Raw genomic sequence first — 22,572 nt, forward strand, 5'->3', positions numbered from 1 at the left:
ACGCGGCGCCGGTTTCTAGCATCAATTCGATTGGATTGTTTAGTTCATTTGCTGTTATTACTATGGTGGGCGAAGGGTTTTTGGCGCTTATGTGATAAATTGGCTCATTGCTTAGTCCGTCATTACCTTCATTTTGTGGACCATTGCCTCGATTGCTGTTCTGATTGTAGTTGTTATTCCCATTTCCATTGTTATTATAGACGCTGTTGTTATTTCCTCCCCTACAGTTGTTATTATTATTACCTCTGTTATTATAATTGTTGGTCTGGTTATTTTTGTTAGCGAAACTTTGCATCATATTAAGCAGATCGTTGCAAATGCTTGCTGGGTGCCCTTTCCTTGAGCAGTACCCACATGTAATGGTACCTGCGAGATAAATCCCGTTTAACTCGAATTCGTTATTGCAATTATCATTGTTATTACTATTATTATTATTCATGAGGTTCCTCATGATGCTCAAAAATTCGTTACAGGCACTTACAGTGTGTCCCTTATTTGAGCATACTGTGCATGTTGGCGCACTTATGTAGTTGATTGTAATAACTTCCGGTTCCTTTTCCTTCATTACTGATTCTTTATACCTTTGCGCGAATTTCATGCAATTATTCACGTGGTGTTCAGTGCTTTCACAATGACTGCAACTTTCTTTGTCTTTTCCTTTTGTGTCGACTGTAAATTTCATGAAATTTGCTAAGTAGTGATCGGGGCTGTGGCAGTAACTGCATTTGTCGGTTTTCGTTTTATGTAATGATGCTAGCGAGTCGCAATCGCAAGTAGACAGATCATCAAGTAGACAGCAGAGCAGAAGCCGAAGAGCCGATATATGATTACGTCGAAATGCGCGAAACCGCCGTCTAGACATGCAAAAAAAAAACAAAACTAAGAAAATAGCGTATAGGATAACTTGTACGATTAGTAAAGGAAATAGTGAATAAAAAAGACAAAAAAAAATAAAAAAACCAATACGACTTAAGATAAATAGGAACGGGATGCTCCCCCAAATAATAAGGATAAATCCAGCTTTAAGTAATAGTAAAAATATATTGATAAGCAAGTTGTAATGACGGGTTTTTAGCCCATCTACTACTTATTAATAAAATACGTTAGCTGACTGAAAGCTAATGACTCGATTCTATTCGTGTTTGTCTCTCTCTGGTGGGGTGAGGTAGAAGAAATGAAAACACAGGGGTGTGGGTTCACACAAGACTGTTCTATTGTATCACTGTTATAAATATTATTACAAGAAGTTCGACGAGACTTATCAACTAATTAAATTAATCACTTACAATTATAATGAGACTCGTAACTGGGGGTGGTGGCAGAAGTGGTAATGGCGCAGTTGATCGTGGCTGCTAGGTTGTTCGGCTGCTAAGCTGTTCAGCTGCTGGGCTGCGGGCTCGCAGACTCGGTGCAGTGGGCTTCAGACTGCTTGGCGACCACTGGCGACTATCGCTAGTCGTGGAAAACTACGCGTTCGAATGTTCGGCACTTGCACTTAACGCGCGTGTTCACAAATATCTTCGTCGTGTTGCTCGGCGCGCGCCCGTCATCGATAGATCGACGGGATGCAAAGAGCTTCGCTTGGGCCGTCTTACACTTAAGATCGTAAACATGCTACCTAACGATTATTACCTCCGCTCTTCCTCGCGATTCGGCCTGTAGTCATCTCCGTGATGGTTTTTGTCACATGTGTATCAGCTTTGATTGCGCGTTCATTCGTTCCTTTCTGCCCATGCGTCATATCGATCTATGCTGGAATATATACATACAGCTTGCTCGTTCAGGCCCTCGTTGTTGTCGAGTTGTCATACGCAACTCCATCAGTGCTGGTGCGAGTGTTTACGGCCTCGCAGCTCACTCTGCGGTGGCGTATGTGTGTGTGCGCGCACTTGCTCCCCGCTCGTATGAGTGCTGGTGCATCCGTGCCCGTGTATACGGCAGCGGATGCGCTCGCACTTGCTGCCTGCATGCTTGTATGCGTGGGCCGTTCGGTTATTATTATCTTATTCGCGGGCATGCTCCCGTCTAGCTATTACAGGAGTAATGTTGACGCTTTAGATAATCATATTAATGGTGAAGGAGGGTTGAAGTCGTAATCGCTGTATATTTAATGAGTGGTTATGAGTACGAGTTGACATCAACAAATTCATAAGATATTACTGATAATGTAAAAGATTGTTATAGTGATATTGAAAAGAGTGATAATGAAAAACGATGTAACACTTTTGAACTAATATCGTTGACAATTAGTAAAAAGCCAGACCAATCCTTAGGACAGCGATTAATTGATGTGACACACAATTATTTATTGTGTTGGTCGTCGGATGATTGTAAATATCCATCGAAGTTAGTGATAATGGAGCTTTTGAGTAAATTTAAACATAAGTCCATATCTTTTCTTGATTGTTAAAACGTAGTAAATATAATATTATCGCCTAATCAACAAAAAGTGATTGACTTATGCACGGCCCAAATCAATACTAAAAATAATAACAATATGAATGATCATATTTACAAGAGAATTATTGTTCAAGGCAAAGCAGACTAGGGAAAGAGGTCAATAATAAATATGATTTTTAGAGGCATAGTTAAATTTTTCAACGAAATTTATAATGCCCTGTTAGTCCTTATAAGAGCCACAGCGTTAAATATTAATAGTACAACTATCCATTCGTTTTTTAAATTATCTTTATTTTCCAGCAAATTTGAACTCATTAAAGGTGAAAATCTGCGTAAATATCAGCAAAATAATAAGAATGTTAAAGTCGTAATGATTGACGAGATGTCCATGGTTGGAAGTAGACTACTACATAAAATCGAAAGCAGGAGTTATGATTTGTTCCCGTCAAGCAATGAACCATTTGCAGGGTTATTTGTGTACTTTTTTGGCGATTTCAAGCAATTACCGTCTGTAAATTTACCGTTATACAATAATAAATTTAAAAGACGACCAGGCTGCAAATGGGGCAATTGCTTTTAATTCGTTCGAAATATTTGTGGAATTAACGATAACACATTGACAGGACGGTGACGTAGTTTTCGCGGAAATTTTAGGGAGGATAGCTCGTGGTAATATTATTACTGAAAATTAAAAATTACTTTTGACTCGACGGTTATCCATTGTGCCCGGATGCTTGGCTCACTGGGCGTGTGCTTGACCAAAAAACTCAAGATGTGATTGGGCTGGTGATCGCCCAAGTAATTCAAATAAGTGCAGTTTCTGCAGTCCTATGTGAGCTTGGGAATTTGCCCGAGAGAGGACCAAGTTGACCAGAGCTAGGGCTGGCAGCTTTCGACCGAGAAGCCTGGACTGGGCTTGTGATTTCCCTGTTGTTGTGATGTCCCGAGTATACTCGGGATCGACTTCCAGGATCTTATAAGGAGGAACTCCTTATAAGGATGGCCAGCAACGAGAATTAGTATCCAGCGCTGAAGATTTAAGATTAATTCTAAGATATTCGGTTGGCGTTTATTCGATAGTGCACCCGGGGGCAAGTGTATGATTTGAGTTGATATGAGTGAGTGTGTCAGTTGGCTTGCAAGCAGCGCGAAAAACGTGGGTAGAAATAGGCCCACAGTTGAGTGCGGATCACCCAAAGACGTAACGCGACGCGTGTAGTAAGCCTTCATGGACCCTAAGGTGTAAATTAACGATTAGTTCTAAGCAAAAAAGCAATTTTTAATTGAGAATTTTTCCTTAGCTTCTTTGCCAATCCCTAAAGCCGAATTTCAGCAAGATCCAGGAGGGTGTGAAGGACTCACCAGCAGCGGGTCCAACTTTGTGTGAGATCTGCACTTTCTCGCGAGATAAATAAGTTCAGGCGGGTTCCAACTCGCTGCAAGGCCAAATAAGAGGCCCGTTAGTTGTTCGTCGCAAAATTTATTGTATGAATAAATAAGTACTTTTACATAAAATTTGGTGAAGATTCATTATACCAGACCAGAGTTACAGCCTATCAAAATCTTGTAAAAACTTACTTACGAACTTGTCCTTTTCGCAATTAGCATATCTATCAATAGTTCATCGATTTTTAACCGATCTGAAATCTGAGCCAAACAATTTGAAGTTAATAAAAATACCTTTCAAAAAAGATATTACAAAGGTCAATAGCTTATCGCAATTGTCTTTTACGTACATGATGAAAACCAAAATCAAAAAACAGATAATACAGTAAAAAATGATAAAAACCACAATTTTACGACTTTCCATCCCCTTTTAATGTCACCCTATAAAGGGGAAGGAAGGTTGGAGTGTGGTTATGGAGCTACACGTAATTTTTTATGAAAAGTACATTTCTTACCTAGAAATTCGACCGTCTGGATTTAGGCCCTAGAGTCCTAGAGGGTTGGAGTACATTTTTCATAAAATTTTTTTTATAAATTTTTTTTTATAATGACATTTTTATAACGTACGTTTTTTATAATCTTTTTTTTTATAATCGATTTTTTATGAAACCAAATTTTATAATCTTATAATGGTACTAATATTTTTCAAGTATGACATAACATCATCATTTTCAACGTACTCATAATATTGTGAAACTAATGAAAATAATTTTTCTTCTTTCTTTTTGCGGTGTGGGTCTTGTTCTTTCCGTACTTTCTGTCCTAATTGCAAATGTCTTAGAAGAATTTCTATGTCTGCTTGCTCTTTTTTGATCTCCGTCAGAAGTAAGTTTTCTAGTGTGCACAGTGTTACAATTCGACCTCCTTCATAGTCCTCGTCTTCGTCTTCAAATGAATCATACATACCAAATTGCTCACCAGATAGAGTCTGTCTAAATTTTTCAACAATTTCTTGTAATTCGTCAATCGACTGAGGATTACTTGGCATGGTCTTCAGTCTAAGTCGTGATATACCTTTGCGCAAATTGATTCTTTCAAGTATGTGTTGTAGGGCACCTAAATGATAACCGTAGAATTAGAAAATCATAATGACACAACCTTGATTGCTTCAACTGCGTCAACATCAGGAATACATATGTGGTCACTCGCAGCACCTTTCACCAATTGTAAATCATCTATGTACCACCGATAGTCACAGCTCGGGCACAACACTGAGAGGTCTTTTTACAAAGCCAGTACGCTCGTTTTCCTATAGTTCCGCCGTTTTTATAATACAGAAAACCTTCTAAGGATAGATGATAACTGGAACCTCGGGACTTTACCAACTTGGCCATGTTATTTATTAAAACCGTTACTTTGTGGCCAGTAGAAGAAGCTATGATGTATAGTTATTAAATTCTGTTCACAAATCTGATCAGATCAGCTCTGCTGTATATACATATGTTGACAAATAAGTCGATGAGCTCGGTGTATACATACGTTGTATACGTGTAAATTTATATTTATAAATTTATAATTTATTATAAATAAATGTTATTATAAAAATAGGTATTATAAAAAATGGATTATAAAAATTTGAATTTATAAAAAAAAGAATTATAAACAAAATTTTATAAAAAATGTCCCCCACCGTCCTAGAGAGCTGAAATGTTAATTGAAGGCTTGGGTCAGATCCGTAAACCCTCCTCCAAAACACACCAACAAGTAAAAAAGCTGTTCTAATATAAACAGTAGAAACATACTTACAATTTTTTGTAATATTTGAAGCCATCTTATAGAAGAACTCCTGTAAATTTGCAAAAACCCACGTTGAATCAGTAACAGAGTCCTATGGCACGAAAAAGTATGACACCTGCATTAAATCAAAATCTTAGATTTTTCATTGATTACATGTAAAAAAAGAGATAAAAGTATTTTATGAATTGCAAAAAAACACATCAAGATGTAACCCTGTATGTAAAAAATTAAAATCGAAATTTCTATTCGTTCTACATCATTTTCAAAATCTAATGAAGCTTTCGTAAAACCAAATTTAAATATCTTTGCGCATTTTCAGCTGCATTTTCATCTGTATATTCTGAGTGGATAGAATATGTTTGATTCTATTAATCTTACAGAAGTTTGGAAATTCATTCGGTACGAGTTGCCGTGTAAATGGGAAAAAAATACTTTTCAAAAATATTATAAAATTTTTTCGATTTTTTAGGTAGTTATGAGCCTTTAACTCAAGATGAGTTAAACTACTCCATTTATTTAGGAAAAAAAGGAACATGAAAGAAGTTTGTATTTTCACAAATTTACAATTTTACTATGAATAATTTAAAAAATGTGTTATTTAGGGAAGAATAAAATACTAAATGTTAATTTGCCAAATTTTACAATAAAAAACTTACGTTAATAATAAATTTTAAATAACGAGTTCCAAATAGAGTTGAGAAATTAAGATTTATGTTATCGAACTAAAATCAAAATGTATACAGTGTAACATTTAAAAAAAATTATAATGTTTCGTATAAAAAAATTGTATCCTATGTTCCTCAAAACGTACTCTAATGGAAAAAAATTATTTTTCACACATATGGTCTCGGTTTATTTGCAGATGGAAATAGTAAGCACCGAAGCCGCGACGCACGCCATCAAACAAGCTCCTCAAACATATCTACTTGATATGTAAATAATTATTTTTATCCTTACCTTAATTTTTTCTTGTTCCATGGATTCGAAATCTGAAATCCAATCAAATATTTTTCATTGAGTTATCGAATAACTTTTAATAGTAAAATATAAATTATAAAACAGTTTTTCTCATTAAGTTATTGCTAATAAAACGTTACTTGTAACAATTTGTTTTTTAATTTATTCACTACACCCACACAGGTGTTCCTCAGTGATGGAAATTAACACAGACATAAGGTCATTTGGTTGTTAGATTAAGGAAAAGTGGTAAAAACATCTTAAAAAATTCATCTGGGGTTTTTGAGGATGCTGAATCCAAATCCAGAGTCAGATGATCTCTTCAAGGTCATTTGAAGGTCAAATTTACAAGGAGTGGTCTTAACTCCAGGTTACCTTTTTAAGGGTACTTTGTACACCCAAAAAGCATGCCCAATAGGTTTAGTTCGATCTCATAAGCATTTTACAGAAGTAAAGTTTGGAGCAGATCCATGACCTGGAGTGGAGTGGTCTTCTTGTTAGAGAATTCAATTAAAAAATCTATAAAAATCACGTATACAATTCACCTTTGATATGACCTTAAAAAAAAAAAGGTACATTCAAACGTAAAATTTTTTGCTCTTCTAAAATTTTCAATAAAAAATCTCGGTTTTCATTGAAAAATCTATTATTGGTTCAATATAGCCCTGTGGTTGTGTCGAAAGTACAATCTAAGTTCACTATAGTGTATTCCTCGTGAAAAAATACGTCGAATATGGTATTTTCATTTTTTTATACCGTCATTCACTAAGCCATATTCCGAGGAGCATAAACATACATTTTTCCAGATTCTTTACAATTTTTTCTAATTTTGACCTTTAAATGACCTAGATAATAAGCCAATCTATAAAAACCGGCATCGAATTCGGATTTCGGAAAAACATAAAGTCCACTAGGTCCAGTCTCTTGAAATGAAAATTATCTTTGCTTTGTGTGCCAGTGTTATACCTAGGAACGATTAACGGGTAAAAGATACTGTAACGATATTCGTTATGCTCTCTCCTGACAATTAGGTAGAGGGACATTTTTTATAAAATTTTGTTTATAAAGTTTTTTTATAAAATTTTTTTTTATAATATACATTTTTTTAAATCATTTTTTTATTGTATAAAATTTTATAAAAAACATATTGTATATTATAAACTTTTATAAAATACTTTTTTATAAAAATATGTATAATGTAATGATTCGTGATGCGCATGTACTTTAGAATTGGTTGTTATTTTCCAAGTTGTTCTGATCTTTGCTCCAGACTTTGATTGTGTTAAAAAATATTTTTTTCGTGTTCTTTGACTAATTTTTAGACGTTCTTGTTCTTTGCCACTTTTCGTTTAAATGCTTCTATTTTGATATAGAAATTTGCAAAGTTTAAAAACGTGGTTCATGAAAAACAAAAATTTCACATCACATTTTAAACTTTGCGATTTTCTATATCGAGATAGAAGCATTTAATCGAAAAGTGGCAAAGAACACGAAAAAATATTTACAGAATTATTTGAAAACTTTTTCAAAAAAAAGTTTTCGAAAATTTTCGGCTTTTTGAGTAGCGGCCTTAACAATAACCTTCTGGACTCGTATCCGTGTTTTTCTGAGTTTTTACCCTCTAGAAACTAGAATCAACGTCTGAAGCAAAGATCGGAACAACCTGGGCAATAACAACCAGTTTAAAATTTATACTTGGGTCTCAGGTCGATGAAAAATTTTTCTGTTATTAAATTGAAAGTCTAAATGTCAACTTTCAAACCAATGTATGAAATTTTTTATATTGTCAGTATTTAAATCACATTAAATCCAAACTGGCTTTGAAACTGGGTTACAGGCACTTTCTAAAGGCTGAAACAATTGAAAATTTATTTTTTCATGGGCAACCAACGATAAATGTTGAGAGAAACGAAAATTCTCAAATTTGGGAACTAAGGGATACTCTATTCTACATAATTTTTGCAAGTAATAAATTATCATACACGATTACTGTTGTGAGGGTGAAAAAATCTAATTAATACAATAAAAATTTTGATCATGGGTTCTAGGTGCTAGTCAAAAGAAGGTTACCTATAGTACAACCACATAGCAGAGTTTTTATGAAAAAATCTTTCATACTCAAAATTCCAGTTGGTCGCATTTTCGAGTGCTATTTTTTATATTTCAGATTCAACTTGTGCAATGGTTCTCGATTGAATGAAAACTCGTGAATCGTTAAAAAATATATGTTATGTATTCATAATGCCGAAATGATTAGTAATAACTCCCTAATGATAAGTAAAGTCTTAATATAAAAACTACATACCATTTTTGACTGTATTTCATGAATGCTCAGTTCCAATTTAAAATCCAATTTCTTATGAAAATGACTTGATAAAAATGCATCACATATTCTTTGAGTTTTATTTGTAGGACTTATTTTAAAATGATCAGAAAAAAGAGTCGAGATAAAAAAATCAGCTGGATTGTAAGAATGTGGACATATGTACCCCAAACTGGAAAAATGAAATTAAGCTTGAAGATCCAGTGTTTTCAATATATCAATAATTATTGATAATTATAGTTTGCCTATGTGAAATCGTCTGGGCTACATGAACAATTATTTATGTAATATTTGGGTCCTACATTTTTAGGTTCAACTAAATGTAGCTGAGAGCGTGCATAATAGAACAAGACTATTTCATCTCACTTTTTGGGAAAATGGTGTGCTTGTGTATGCATCTAAGAGCGCGCGTGCCCACAAGGGTAGTATAAAACAAGTTTGCACGTAAATGTGATTTTGAGGGGGGGGGNGGGGGGGGGGGGGGGGGGTCGGTTTATGGTACTTGATTTGAAAAATTTGAACTTTTAGATTTGATATCTACCTTTATTCCTTATTTTCTAAAAATTCGTTATAAACAAACATTTTTATGGAAATATTTTTTTCTTTTTGAAATATTGTACTCCAAGAAACAAATATCCAATCAATTATTACAACATTTTTACAACTAAATACTTTGATGACAGATTTCGAATTGGACATTACTGAATATTGTAAAACGACTTTTTCCCAACTCGAATGTGAAAAGCTGCATCTTCCATCTAGGCCAGTCTGTATATCGAAAAATTCAAGACTCAAAACTTCAAGATTTGTATAACGATCTTAATAGTCGTGAATTCAGAATCCACATGAATATGCTATTGACTCTTGCCTTCGTTTCTCTTGAAAACGTTTAACACTCCTTTCACTTGCTTTGAGATGAGGTTCAGGGCAGACTTAATCCAATAATAGATTATTTTTTCGTATACTACATTGTACGTATAACGGCAAGATGTAAAAGAAAAAGAGTATAACCTCGTTACCCCATGGATGCATGGAACCATTTTAAAGCGGTTTGCTCCAGCTCTCATAAGACGAATAATATGAGTGAAGGATGGCACAACCATTCTTCTCTCTTTAAGTGGGCAAACACCATCCTGATTTATATTTGTTGGAATTTTGGTAATAATCACTACAAAGAACGTAATGTGTAATAGAAATAATAATATATTTGAAAACGTAGATTACACGTTCGGCTTGCGTACGAAACACGACTGACTATAGTTGTTCAGTCGCTTACATAATAAGTAAAATACAGGTTGCTCCGAAAGAGGGAGATAGATATTATAACGTACATAATATGAAAGCACATATAAAGCTACAGCTTCAACACTTCCACCGCTTGCATGTGCTTGACATAAAGTAACTTATTATTCAAAGTGTGACGCGCTCATCATTCCTAAGCTTTCGCACAGCCAATGAAATCTGTCTCTCAGCAGAGCTTTGGTTAATATATCGGCTAGTTATTTCTCTGAAGGAACATAGTAAACCTTAATTACACCCTGATTACATTTTTCTCTAAGAAAATGATATCGTATGTCTATATGCTTTGTTCGTTTGAGGCACTCTGGATTTTTCGCCAGTCTAATAGCACTCTGATTATTAATATACAGTGGATGACCTGACTCACATATGCATTGTACATCCAATATAATTAAGCAATTTACGCAAGTTCCTCAGCAGCAGACGCCACTGCAACATACTCTGACTCAGTCGTACTCAATATTACCAATGTTTGCCTTCTTGAAGTCCATGTGACGGAGCACCACTCACACAAAATATATAGCCTGTAGTGGAGCGTCTTGTCTCCAAGTAGCTGGTAAAATCAGCATCGAAGTAATCGAGTAAATAATTTTCCTTAAATTTAAAATATCTCATACCTACATCCATTGTACCAATTAAACTTACTCCTTGCTTGAGTAATTAATGTAGATCGTTAATTCGAACGATCAGAACCACGAATGTTTAGAGACAAAAAACCATCACCTTACAGCTTACTTCTCACTGTTCCTCCTGTAATCATCATATTGTTTTTTCGTGTCGAACAGAACACATTGGTTAGGAGACATAGTTTTTTCTTAAGTTCGAGAAAATTTTTCATTAAATCTATATTATAATGAGGCATCGTGACGGTCGTGTGCGAAGCAGATCAAGGAGTAGGAGTCATACTTATAGGAGTTCGAGCCGGGCGAGTTCAAGAAGTAATAGCCATCGCAGACGTCGCAGTCGCGGCAGCCGTTATGATTATGATGATGAGCGCAGTAGAAGCTACGATAGACATTGTCGTAGTCGTCATCGGAGTTCACGGAGATCAAGTTCTCGTAGAACACGCTATCGCACTCGTTCTCGAAGTGTAAGTTATCGTTCTAGGCGTGGGGAAGATGAGCATCGACAAGGTCGTCGCCATGATCGTCGCCACGATCGTAATCGAGAAGAAGACGAGAATAGCGAGAGTAGCGAGAATAGCCGCCTAAGACGTTCACGTTCTTCGAGTTTTATGTCGAGACATACTTCTTCTCCTCCAACGACGCCTTTACATGTTGCGGCTACAGGAACGATCGATGTTGATCTAATTAATGCTAACTCTGATAAAATGAACAATGAAGCTTACACAAGAGGTGAGATATATATTGCATCAAAACATAACCTGTCGAGCTTGTACTTGATGCAAGACGTGAGCAGAGTAAATTTATTGTGTGATTTATTATACACACAGATGTGCAAGTAAGCGATTCAACTAATGCTACTGCGTCAAAGACGTTATCAAATCCTGCACCTTTGGAGAAGAAGTCGGAGTTACCTTCCTCTGCTGTGGTTGACAATGACATTGAGGTTATAGAGATTGACGAAGTAGCAAAACGTGTTTTGGGTGATGATCCAATTCTACCTACGAAGCCGAAAAGGCCGGTACATAATCATCTTGTTGTTAGATGGAAGGATTGTTTATACAATGGTCTCAATAGCGAAGCAACTGATAAGCTAATTAAAGCTTATGAACCCATTGAAAAGTTTAATGGCAAAAAATGAATCCAGAGCTTATTTATATGTTGTCTGATAAAGTAAAAAAGCGTGATGCGTATTTTGTAAAAACTCAAAAGCTTGCTGGTTCTGCCTTGACTACGATTGGCTTTGCAGCATCATCATTGTTGGGCAAAGACAATGTTTTGAATCGTGAGTTTTTAATTGAAAAACTATTTGATGCAGGGAAGATTATTTCTCTTTTGCATCATGGTCAATTGATCGGACGTAAATCTTGCATTTTTCCTTTGCTTAAAAAGAATATTAGACCAATCGTTAATGATTTGAAGACTGATGAATTTGTTTTTGGCCATGATATGATGGTGAATGTTAAAAAATTAGCTGGTGACTGAAAGCAAACTCTGATTCTTGAGGAGACCTCATACAAAAAAGAAAATAACAGGTTTTTAAACTCCAATCGGCCCCTGACAAAACCGAATTTTGTAAGTCAGGTGGGCCAAAAATATTACAAAAGTGCTCATTTCAAGAAGAATGTTTTCAATTCAAAGAATTCGAAGCCGAATTCTCAAAATACGTTCAATCAGAATCGCAGTCAGGGTCAAAATCGCAAGCGTTGAGTAAATATACTGCAGGTCGTTTGTCATTGTTTTTGAAACGTTGGCATCTTATTACTAAAGATAAATTTATTCTTAATTGTATAAAGGGTTATAAAATAACTTTTGAACAAAAAGTTGTTCAAACTCATGTACGTAAAGAGCCGATACGTACACTAGAAGAACAAAAAGCAATTTCCGAGTCTGTGCAAAATTTAATTAATATTGGAGCTGTAGAAAAATGTGAACATGAACCAAATGAATTTATTTCATCATATTTTTTAAGGAAAAAGCCTGATGGTTCAAATAGATTTATACTTAATTTAGTTGAACTTAATAAGTTTATAGTTCCTAATCACTTCAAAATGGAAGATATGCGTTCAGCTTGCAGCATCCTTAATCGTAACGATTTTTTAGGCACTATTGACTTGGAAAATGCTTTCTTTCTTGTACGAAAATATGTTAGATTCATTTTTAATAGGGTCTTATACCAGTTTTTATCGTTGCCTTTTGGTTTGTGTCTGAGTCCACTTATATTTACAAAAATTATGAAAACAGTTTTTTCTTTTTTGCCTTTTAAAGGCTATCGTTCTAATGTATATCTTGATGATGCTCTGTTATATGGAAGCTCTTATAATGAGTGATTAGAAAATATTAGGTACACAATAAATGTACACAATAAAGATGTTATACTATTGAGTTAACGGAGAAAAAGAAATTGTTAATATTAGAAAAAATCAAATCTTTTAATTTCAAAAAATCATATAAAATTAGGGATTATGCTCAGACTACTGGTTTCAGCTGTTGTTGGGGTTGAATACGGTATGATGTATACCAAAAATTTAGAATTTGACAAGAGTATTGCTTTAAAAAATAACAATGGTAATTATGAAGGGAAAATGTTTGTATCTCAAGCGACTATTACTGATTTTGAATGGTGGAAAATGAATATAATTTCTAGTTTTCGTGTAATTAGAGAATATAAATTTAAAATGATTATTTTCACGGATGCTTCACTTTCGGGATGGTCCCAAAAATTCTGAAAAAATTCAAGCAGATTCTTTGAAAAATTTTAAAACTTTTGATCATTGCATTTTTTCGTTCAAGTACTTCTATATCAATATAGAAAATAACAAAGATTTTTTTATAATGTGGAAAATCCTCTAAAAAATGGGCCTTAAGGCCCATGAGATCAAACTAAGCACAGGGAGCTTCAGTATTGGGTACCAGGAAACCGCAAAAAAATTTTGGAGCGAATCCATGACCCGGACCTGAAAAGCTCTACTTGTAAGTCTCTTCCTGTATATACCCTTTGGAAATCTGCATCCCCGATTATATCTTGGGATATGAGAGAAATGGCACTACTGTGAGTATTTAGTGACCCATATAAGGCTCCATCATTGTATTTTTTTTATAAAGTACGGAAGTACCATGTGTCTTGACGAATTGAAGAAGTTGGCGTTTTCATTACCTTGACAGAAGTTGAATCATGGTCTTAGTGCGGATTTGTATTGCTTGAATGTAGCCGGAGCTATTGATGCTATCAGGATGTCAATTGCCTCCTATGATAGTTTGATAGTTTAGTTTATTAGGCCTCAAGGCAAGCCTTATCTGGCCCGAATGAAAATATAAATAGGTAAATGCATTTTTTTTCTTTTTAAAATGAAGAAATTGTGATAGAATATAAGTAATAATACAATGTATACGATTATAATTTGGCATCAGGTGCCTCTTGAAGTCTAGAGGAAAAGTAGTTAAATTTCGCTCGATCGATAGCATTATAACCTCTCCTCTGCAAACGCGGTACTTCCTAATACCGGACTGAAAGTGCGATCAACATGTAATCCTATAGAAATGATCATGATTTGAAATCAATACCCGAGTGTCAGTATCGATCCAGAGCTTTCGACCCGAGGAAACCTTACGAAGCCACGAGAAATTTTTTGCCTAAACTGATTAGCTGGTGAACTCCAGCACATTTACAATTATAGTAATTAAAAAGGCACTATCGTGAACATGATGAAAAATCAATTTAATAAATAAATAAAGTTGCCACCGTCCATAGTAGAAAAAAAATTCTTGATAAATCCTTGATAGATTCTCAATTTTCCGCAGTGTTTTGAAAATGATTGCAAACGGAAGAGAAGCATAAAATTTCTTTTTTTTCCACGAGAAGATGAACGCGTCGACTTCGACTGCGTCAGTTTTTGGAAATCTTGAGATATGCACTTTGTGTTATATTTCGTAGCAAATAATTATATTTCTGGCTGGCCGAGTATATCTGTAATATTATTAAAAGCCATGTTCGATAGACTCCATTAAGTATCAGGGTTTATTCTAGATAAATAATCTGCTATCACTCCTCCACTCACACGTTTACTTTCTCTTCCGTCAATAAAGTTCCACTAATACTGCTACTAGTGTCGGTACTGATGACGACCTCCGCTGGGATTAAATTACAGATATAGTGGTTTTGACATAAATAAAATTACGGTAGTTATTAAAATAAGGATCCAAAAACTTGAGGGGTTGGCATGTGAAACGCGATGAGGTAAAGGGGGCGGGGGTGAAACACCCAAAGCGATTCAAGGTAAGAATTCACTATTCAGAAACTGAAATTGAAAAATTCAGATAATTAAAAATTGAAGGGTTTACTAGGCAGATAATTTATTCTGCGTAATTAAAAAATATATATTACCCAGCGAAAAATTTCATTGCTTCCAAATTCGTACCGAAGAATGCAACTCGACCATCAGCAATTATGATAACATTATCGAAATAGTTGAATAATTCTGAACTTGGTTGATGCAGAGTGCACAAAATGGTTCGATTCTTCATCGTAAGTTTCTTCAAATACTTGATTAAAATATTAGCTGTAAAAGCATCTTGCCCAGTAGTTGGTTCATCAAGAAACAAAACCATTGGATTTGAAATAAGCTGTGAAAATATTACTTTTAAGTAAGCAGATAAATTTTGTATTACAAATTAAATAAACTATAAGAATTTATCATAACTACATGATATTAGACGCCAAATCATTGCAAGTAAAGAAAACTAATTAGTCTATTCTCCTGAAAACATACTATTACGTATCTTGTGGCACGGAAGCTTATAAGAAATGCAAAAATAACTAAAAATAACTCCTTCGTGATAATATTTTTATGATGGCAGCAAGAAAATCGACAAAATTAATCATAGACAATAAAAAAAAATATTGGATGGAAAAAAAGGATCGGACGTCATAAATTGCCAGTAGCGCCAAAATAGTACTTTATGATACAAAATAACATAAATAACACTTTCTAGCACGGCGTAGTTTAGGGCCCGAACGCAGCGACGATATATATGCACTTTATAACATGATAAAATGTAAAAGCGTACGAATACACGAATATGGATGAAAACATATTTTTTCTTTTACTCTACTTCTCTCTTTTAATCTGTGAACCGTTGATGGACTAGATTTGGCACATAGATTTTTCTTTTAACTTCAGACAGCTTTATCTCCGGTTCTATATGACTTACAATGTTTTTAAAATAACCAAATTAAAGATGATTTTCTGTCCATTAAAACTACATGACTATGAATATGGATTTAAGTTAGTTTCATAAGGTAGAGCGGGGGAATACGCCATAGCTAAGGAAAAAATTGGAATAAAAAAGTAATGAATGTATGAAATCAAATCTGAATTATTGAGGACTGTAAAAAACACGTTTATGCATGATAAAAAAAGCAAAATTATCACTTTATATTGTTATTTTAATAGTTATAACAAATTTAGCAACTTTGTTCAAAAGTGGCGTTTTCCATCAGCACGCGGGGAAGATGGCCACCCCGATTGGGACAATATGCTACTAATCTGAGCACAATGAAAAACCTCTTTTTCAATGCACACTGATCAATAAAATATGAATATTCCACATTTTAAAGTCAATGAGTAACTCAATCACACTGTTTTATTACGGAATACACAACCAAAAAATAACTAAATAACAATTAAACAATAAATAACGAACGAAATTCAACTATTATACGTAGGCCAAATTCCATTTTGACAACACAATTCGTGCATCTACTTTGAGCACTGTCCACATTGAACCCAATCACATTTTCGTCTATTCTTACTATAGTAGCTAATTTTACAACAAACACAGATATCTTCAAAATCTTCTTTGCTATCTGAAGAATCATTGAATGAAATTAAAGATTTGTCTTGTGACGTCTCCGTTTCAATCTTCTTTTTCTTTTTTTTTTTTTTTTTTTTTATTATTTTATTGGCAGTATTTTTTCTTTTNTTTTTTGTGTTATTATTTTATTGGCAGTATTTTTTCTTTTCGATGGCTTTTTTTAAGTTTTTTTTTCCATGTTTTCTCTGACTTTATGAATATTTTCGGCATCAGTCAAAACTGTAGCATGTTGTTTTCGAGCAGATGGTTTAGGTTTATAAATTTTTGGTATGGAGCTTATATCTTCAAAACTCGTATCATGAGACATAGTAGCTCCGTATCTATCACGTCACTTGGTGTTTTAGATACTTGAGATCTGTTAGATTCAGTAACTGAATTCATGCTTGTAGTTGAAGGTACTTCGATATTATTCACAGCTGCATCTAAAGAAGCAAACTCATGATCAGAAATTCTGTCTGGATCGAATAGAAAAATACCGTAAGCATTAAAATTGCTGCTTCCATCGGAAGTAGTGGCCGATTTTGACCAAGCCGTATTTAAAAGTGAGCCAAATTGGTATCTGGTAATGGGTCTACACCATGATGGTTGAAGACCCAATTACTCAAAGTTGTTTTCTAACAAGATTTGAATGATTTAAAAAATGATCTATCTAATGATTGTAGATAGTGGATCGTATGACTTGGCAAACATAGAAATACGACTTTGTTTTTAACCGCTAAGTCCAAAACTCTCACGTTGGATGTATGTGAAGCATGTCCGTCCAAAATTAATAATGCTATGTTGGTACCTTCGCGAGGTAGAAAATTTCTAGCCAATCTAAAAAAATTTCTGTGTTCACATACGCCGATTTTTACAGGTTACGACAGTAATCGTTTCACCTCTTTCTTTCGATGATAGAAAATGAACATCTTTTGCAACTTTTGTGGCAATAACTTTTCCTGGTGTATTATTTAATTGCAAAACCCGTTACATCCATGTTATATAGATAAGCTGGCGTTGAATGTAAAGCATACAACTTACAAATTTCATCAAGCAATTTAAAATAAGCGTTTTTGATATAAAGTGCGGAAAGTTCATTTTTCGCTGTCAGTAGGATGCTTCGAAAGTAAAAGATCCCGCAGCTGTGGCTACAGCGTGTTAAAACAAAATACTTTCGTGCACGCACTTAAGTATACGTCGGTAGCGAATGTAATACGACACCACGTTGTTTGGTTTGTGTACGAGGTGCGACTATACACTTATGTGCGTGTATATCTACAGCTATGAGTCATAGCCATTGACTACCGTTCAATGTTTACATTCTTAAGCGTGCACAGCATAGTCTTACAGTTACGACGGAAAGAAAGTTGTAACGTTCAGCTAGTCCTCGTATAATTCAAAATCTATACGCGAATTTTTGTCATTTATTGTGTGATCGTGAAAAGAACAGCATCAAAATGAGTAGGGCTTCCGAGTGTGACGATTTTGCGCCGGACGATATTATTGAAAAGTCTAAAGAGATGGCATTGAATTTGCCGCCGAAAAAATCTAATTGACATATACATGCGTATAATGAATTTAAGAAATGGCGAAATCATTTAAAGAAGAGGTTTTACTCGTTTACTTCAATGATATTGGTCAAACTCTTTTACCACCTACTTTGTGGTCACGTTATTCCATACTTAAGGCATGCATAAAAGCTTACGATGGTATTAATATCTCGATGTATAGTGAACTAATTGCCTTTTTTAAAAAATACCTGTTGGTTATGAAATCTAAATAGTTGTTATATACCTTTTGGTATAGGGTAATAACTTTATTATTTAGAATGAATTGTTACTGTTGCTGTCAGAGGGGAGGAACGTGAAATAAGTGTATAACGCTCGAGTGAGATTCACACACAAGACTTAATTATAAACAAAATAACTTAATACTATTGAAACAAAGCTTACAAGCTACGTCGGCAGATGATCGTCGATCTTGATGCTGGTAGTGGCTGTCGGTCTGCTGCGGCTAGGCTGCTGCTAGGCTGCTGCTTGGCCGTTGGTCGCGGCTACCTGGCTGGTAGTGGCGGCTGTTGAACTGACGGTCGTGGCTGCCCGGCTGGTGGTGGCGGCGGCTTAGCTGGTGCAAGCTCGGATATACCCTCACGAGCTTTACCGTTCGCGTATATAATAAGTCACTTCGACACTCGCGGCTGTATAATTACAGTTACAAAAAAGCTAGTACGCTGTTAATGAATTTCTATTGCTTCTCGCAAAATACAAGTATGTTCTATTCGTAGATACTCGTTAAGTATATTTTATTAAAAGTCCGTTTAATATATCGCGGATTCTCTACTATAATATTCGGAGTTTTCACGCACAGAGCTTCGCCGTACTCGAAGGTATAGAATGATCTGCCCAGAAGCCTAATTTTTATGCTCCTTAAATACTAATTTAATCGTGCATCTTTTCGGCGGGGCAGTGCCGAACTTACGTATTGGCAGAATAGGCAGCTGCCTATAGGCCTCCACCAAAAAAGGCCTCCACCAATCGCAAAAAAAATTGAAAAAAAATTTGAAAAAAAAAATGCGCGCAGATGCTGTAAAAGCTTTGTTTCTTGGATACCCTCATTTCCTCTCAACTCTTTTGGAATTTTCTTCAGAAAACTCAGAAGCAATGGGTCTCTATTTAAATATGGGCAGATTGAAGACCTGCATCTATACGGTTATGTGGAATGAAGTTTTACAAAGAGTGAATGCAGTGAATATATCTTTGCAAAATCTAAATATAGATTTTAACACTGCTATAGCAGAATTACAGTCTTTGCTTGAGTACATTAAAGGCAAGCGAGATGATTTCGATAGAATTGAGCACCTTGCCAAGATTAATGATGATTATCAACAGTTGAATAAACGTACATCGCAACGATCGACTCGACTGGTTCATCAAGATTTTGGAAAAGCCGCTGATACTCAGTTCGAACCAAAGAAAAGTTTTTATGTCAATTCATTTCTTCCTGTGATCGATAAGTTTATTGTATCCATTCAAAGCCGAATGAAAGCGTACGAAGAAACAAGTGGTCGGTTTTCATTTCTAAGCAAATTTACAGTAATGAGTACTGCGGATATAAGACACCATGCCAAAAAATAATGCGAAATATACGTGGATGATTTCGATGATGATTTGGCTGAAGAATTGATCCAGTTTAAGACATTTTATCAGTGCTTTACCGACGAAAAATCGAAGGAAATTAGTTGCGAAAATGTTATGTTAAAGTTATTAATTGAAAAAAATTTATCTAATTATAAGAATGTAGAAAAATTATTGAAAATTTATCATACATTTTTAACAACTAATTCTAGTAGCGAGCGAGCATTTTCAAAGTTAAAGAGAATAAAAGATCGTCTACGTACATCTATGACGGAAGAAAATTTAAATCATAGAACTATCTTAAACTCGTCGTCTGATATTTTAGATAATTTGAATATAGAAGAGATTATTGAAAAATTTTCGAAATTGAAAAATAGGAAAGTTCCATTGTAATTAAATCCATACAATAAAATTCAATTTGATTTGTATTTCATTTTGTCACCCCAGTGCAGAAAGAAAAACTTGTTTAAATTCAAAGGCAAACAGATGCTAAGTTCGTTTTTGAAAATTATAAATCCTATATTTTTGTTTCAAATAAAATATATTGCTGCGTTACGCAATAATTGCAATTGTGCCTTAACTTAATGAAAAATTTTACTGCAATCAAAGTTTATTAGGAACTTGGACTCGGAAAAAAATGGTAAAAACGCTGGCCTTACATAGGCCTCCACCACATTTTGCCTATAGGCCCGAAGTTCGTAAGTTCGGCACTGGCGGGGGCACATCTTGGTGGTTTTTCCCTCAATAGATAAACTACTTGTTTTTTGTTGCTAAATGATCCGTGTCCGCGGATCGGGCATGTGCCGTTCTATTTACCCATATTCGGACAAATCTTCTTGGGGCTTCGGTCACGCTGTGATTCTAGAGTGACCTGCAGGTTAAACTCCAGGTGATAAGGGAACCTGCGAGCGCGCGTGCGACTATATTTCTTTCTTTGTATCATTTTGAAGTAGGCCACGGGTTTCCCCCCCTATGCGTGTGTCGTGCCTTCTCTGTATTCGGCTCGCCCACACGCGGGCGCACATAAGCGAGATACATAATGTGCGGGCCTGATCTAACGCGTCGGCGCATGTTGGTCGCGCACATCCACACGTACATTCAAGTGACGGCTTTCGCCTGTCTCTGTGTTTGGCTTACACACATGCTCGAGTATACACACGCGAGATACAAAAATGTGCGGGCTCGATCTAATGCGTTGGTATGCGTTAGCCGCTTACACTCACACGTGCATTCAAACGACAATTGGCCTATGTGCGCTGTCGTATGCCTACCAGTCTCGCGTAGCATAGTGTACATCTTGGCTTTACCGCCTCTTCGCTCGCGAGATCAAGCGTCAAACGTGTTTGTTTGACGGTCTTATTTTAATTATTATATTTAAATTTTGCCATACTTAATGCTAGGTTATTGGTATATAACAAAGTTAAGCGCCACTTATATAACAAGGTTTTTGTAACGAAGCATCAGATGCCACCCACTTGATTACGAAGGTAAATTTTCAATTCCTTGAAAACTTGATATAATATTTATTCGTGTCTGTTCATCGATAATTGAACAATCAAACGAACTTGTGAAGTTCGATTATGATTATTCAAGTTCCTTGTTCGAAAAGATTACTTGGTAGTACTACTCCTTCGACGTAGATGTCGCACTCGTTCAGAGACTCAAAACTTCGTACCATAGGGTGCTCTGCTCTCTATCTCGCCACTACCCGTGGCGCGCTACCGTCATTAAGTTTAAAGTATATTTTCATGGGTTGGGTTGTATTTATACATTTTTTTACCAAATTTTTGGGTAAATAAATTGGGTGGGAAAGTAATCTTTTCGAACAAGGAACTTGAATAATCATAATCGAACTTCACAAGTTCGTTTGATTGTTCAATTATTCTACGTTCCTTGTTCTCAAGATTACTTGGTAGATTTTCAGATTAATGAAAAGATTACTTTTGTATATTGAGAATGTATTTTATGTACTTTAAGTATTTTATTGATTAACATACATTTAAGTATTAATTATTACATTTAAGTATTAATTATTATTACATACATTTGCAGCAAAATTTTCATTTATATTGAGGATAGGTCTGTTATAGAATCGCATAAATACTGAAGAATTTTCGGACCAACCTGCTGCTTTCTTTATGATATTAATATTTAGCCCATTTTTTTGCGCTTTAGACGTGGCCGCGTGTCTGGTTGAATGACCTGTATACTTAGGATCAACCTTACACACTTGTAGGACCGCCTTCAACCATCTACTTATAGTTTGTGATGTAGCAGCTTGGTGTGGTTTCTTAATGGTTATCAATAAATTATCTGCATTTGATCGCAAATTTGCGGTGATCTTTATGTATTCTATGAGTGTTTTAGCAATACAAATTTCCGGATTTTCATTAAAGAAGGGTATAAGCGCATATGGCTGGTTTTTCCCCACCTTGGAAGTTTTAATCAAATCTTGAATTCTAATTTCTACTCCATCCTTTTTCTCCTTTATTCCATCCAGTTTTATTAATGCAATACTCTGAGCACGAAATCCAGTGCCAAGTGCCAGTAGCATCGTTACTTTCCATGTTATTTTTTCCAAAGAAAGAGATTCTAACGGATGCCATTTTTTTAATTCTGTCAATACTGGAGTTACATCCCAGGTGTCTGAGTACTTTGGAGCAGGGGGCCTTAAACGATACACACCTTTGAAGAATCGTTCCAATTCTTTGGAATTTTGAAGTTCATTGTTGTTCAAGAGTGATATGGCTGAGCGCATAGAATTTAAAGTGCCATATTTAGCTCCTTTTTGCAATTCTTG

The 22,572-nt window shown here is 35.1% G+C and overlaps 1 protein-coding gene across 1 annotated transcript in view; it reads right to left on the reverse strand.

The window, feature by feature from the left end:
* Positions 1-22,572, reverse strand: part of LOC106649152 (protein scarlet) — a 56,521-nt gene that overhangs the window by 27,255 nt on the left and 6,694 nt on the right. Inside the window, exons 4-5 of the mRNA XM_023462597.1 lie at positions 15,170-15,408; positions 5,593-5,698 (exon numbers count right to left, since the gene is read on the reverse strand). Coding sequence (XP_023318365.1) covers positions 5,593-5,698; positions 15,170-15,408 — 345 coding nt within the window. The remainder of the gene's footprint in view (positions 1-5,592; positions 5,699-15,169; positions 15,409-22,572) is intronic.

Source organism: Trichogramma pretiosum, unplaced genomic scaffold (assembly GCF_000599845.2).
Source record: "Trichogramma pretiosum strain Unisexual culture from Peru unplaced genomic scaffold, Tpre_2.0 scaffold128, whole genome shotgun sequence".
In the NCBI taxonomy this organism is placed as follows: Eukaryota; Metazoa; Arthropoda; class Insecta; order Hymenoptera; family Trichogrammatidae; genus Trichogramma; species Trichogramma pretiosum.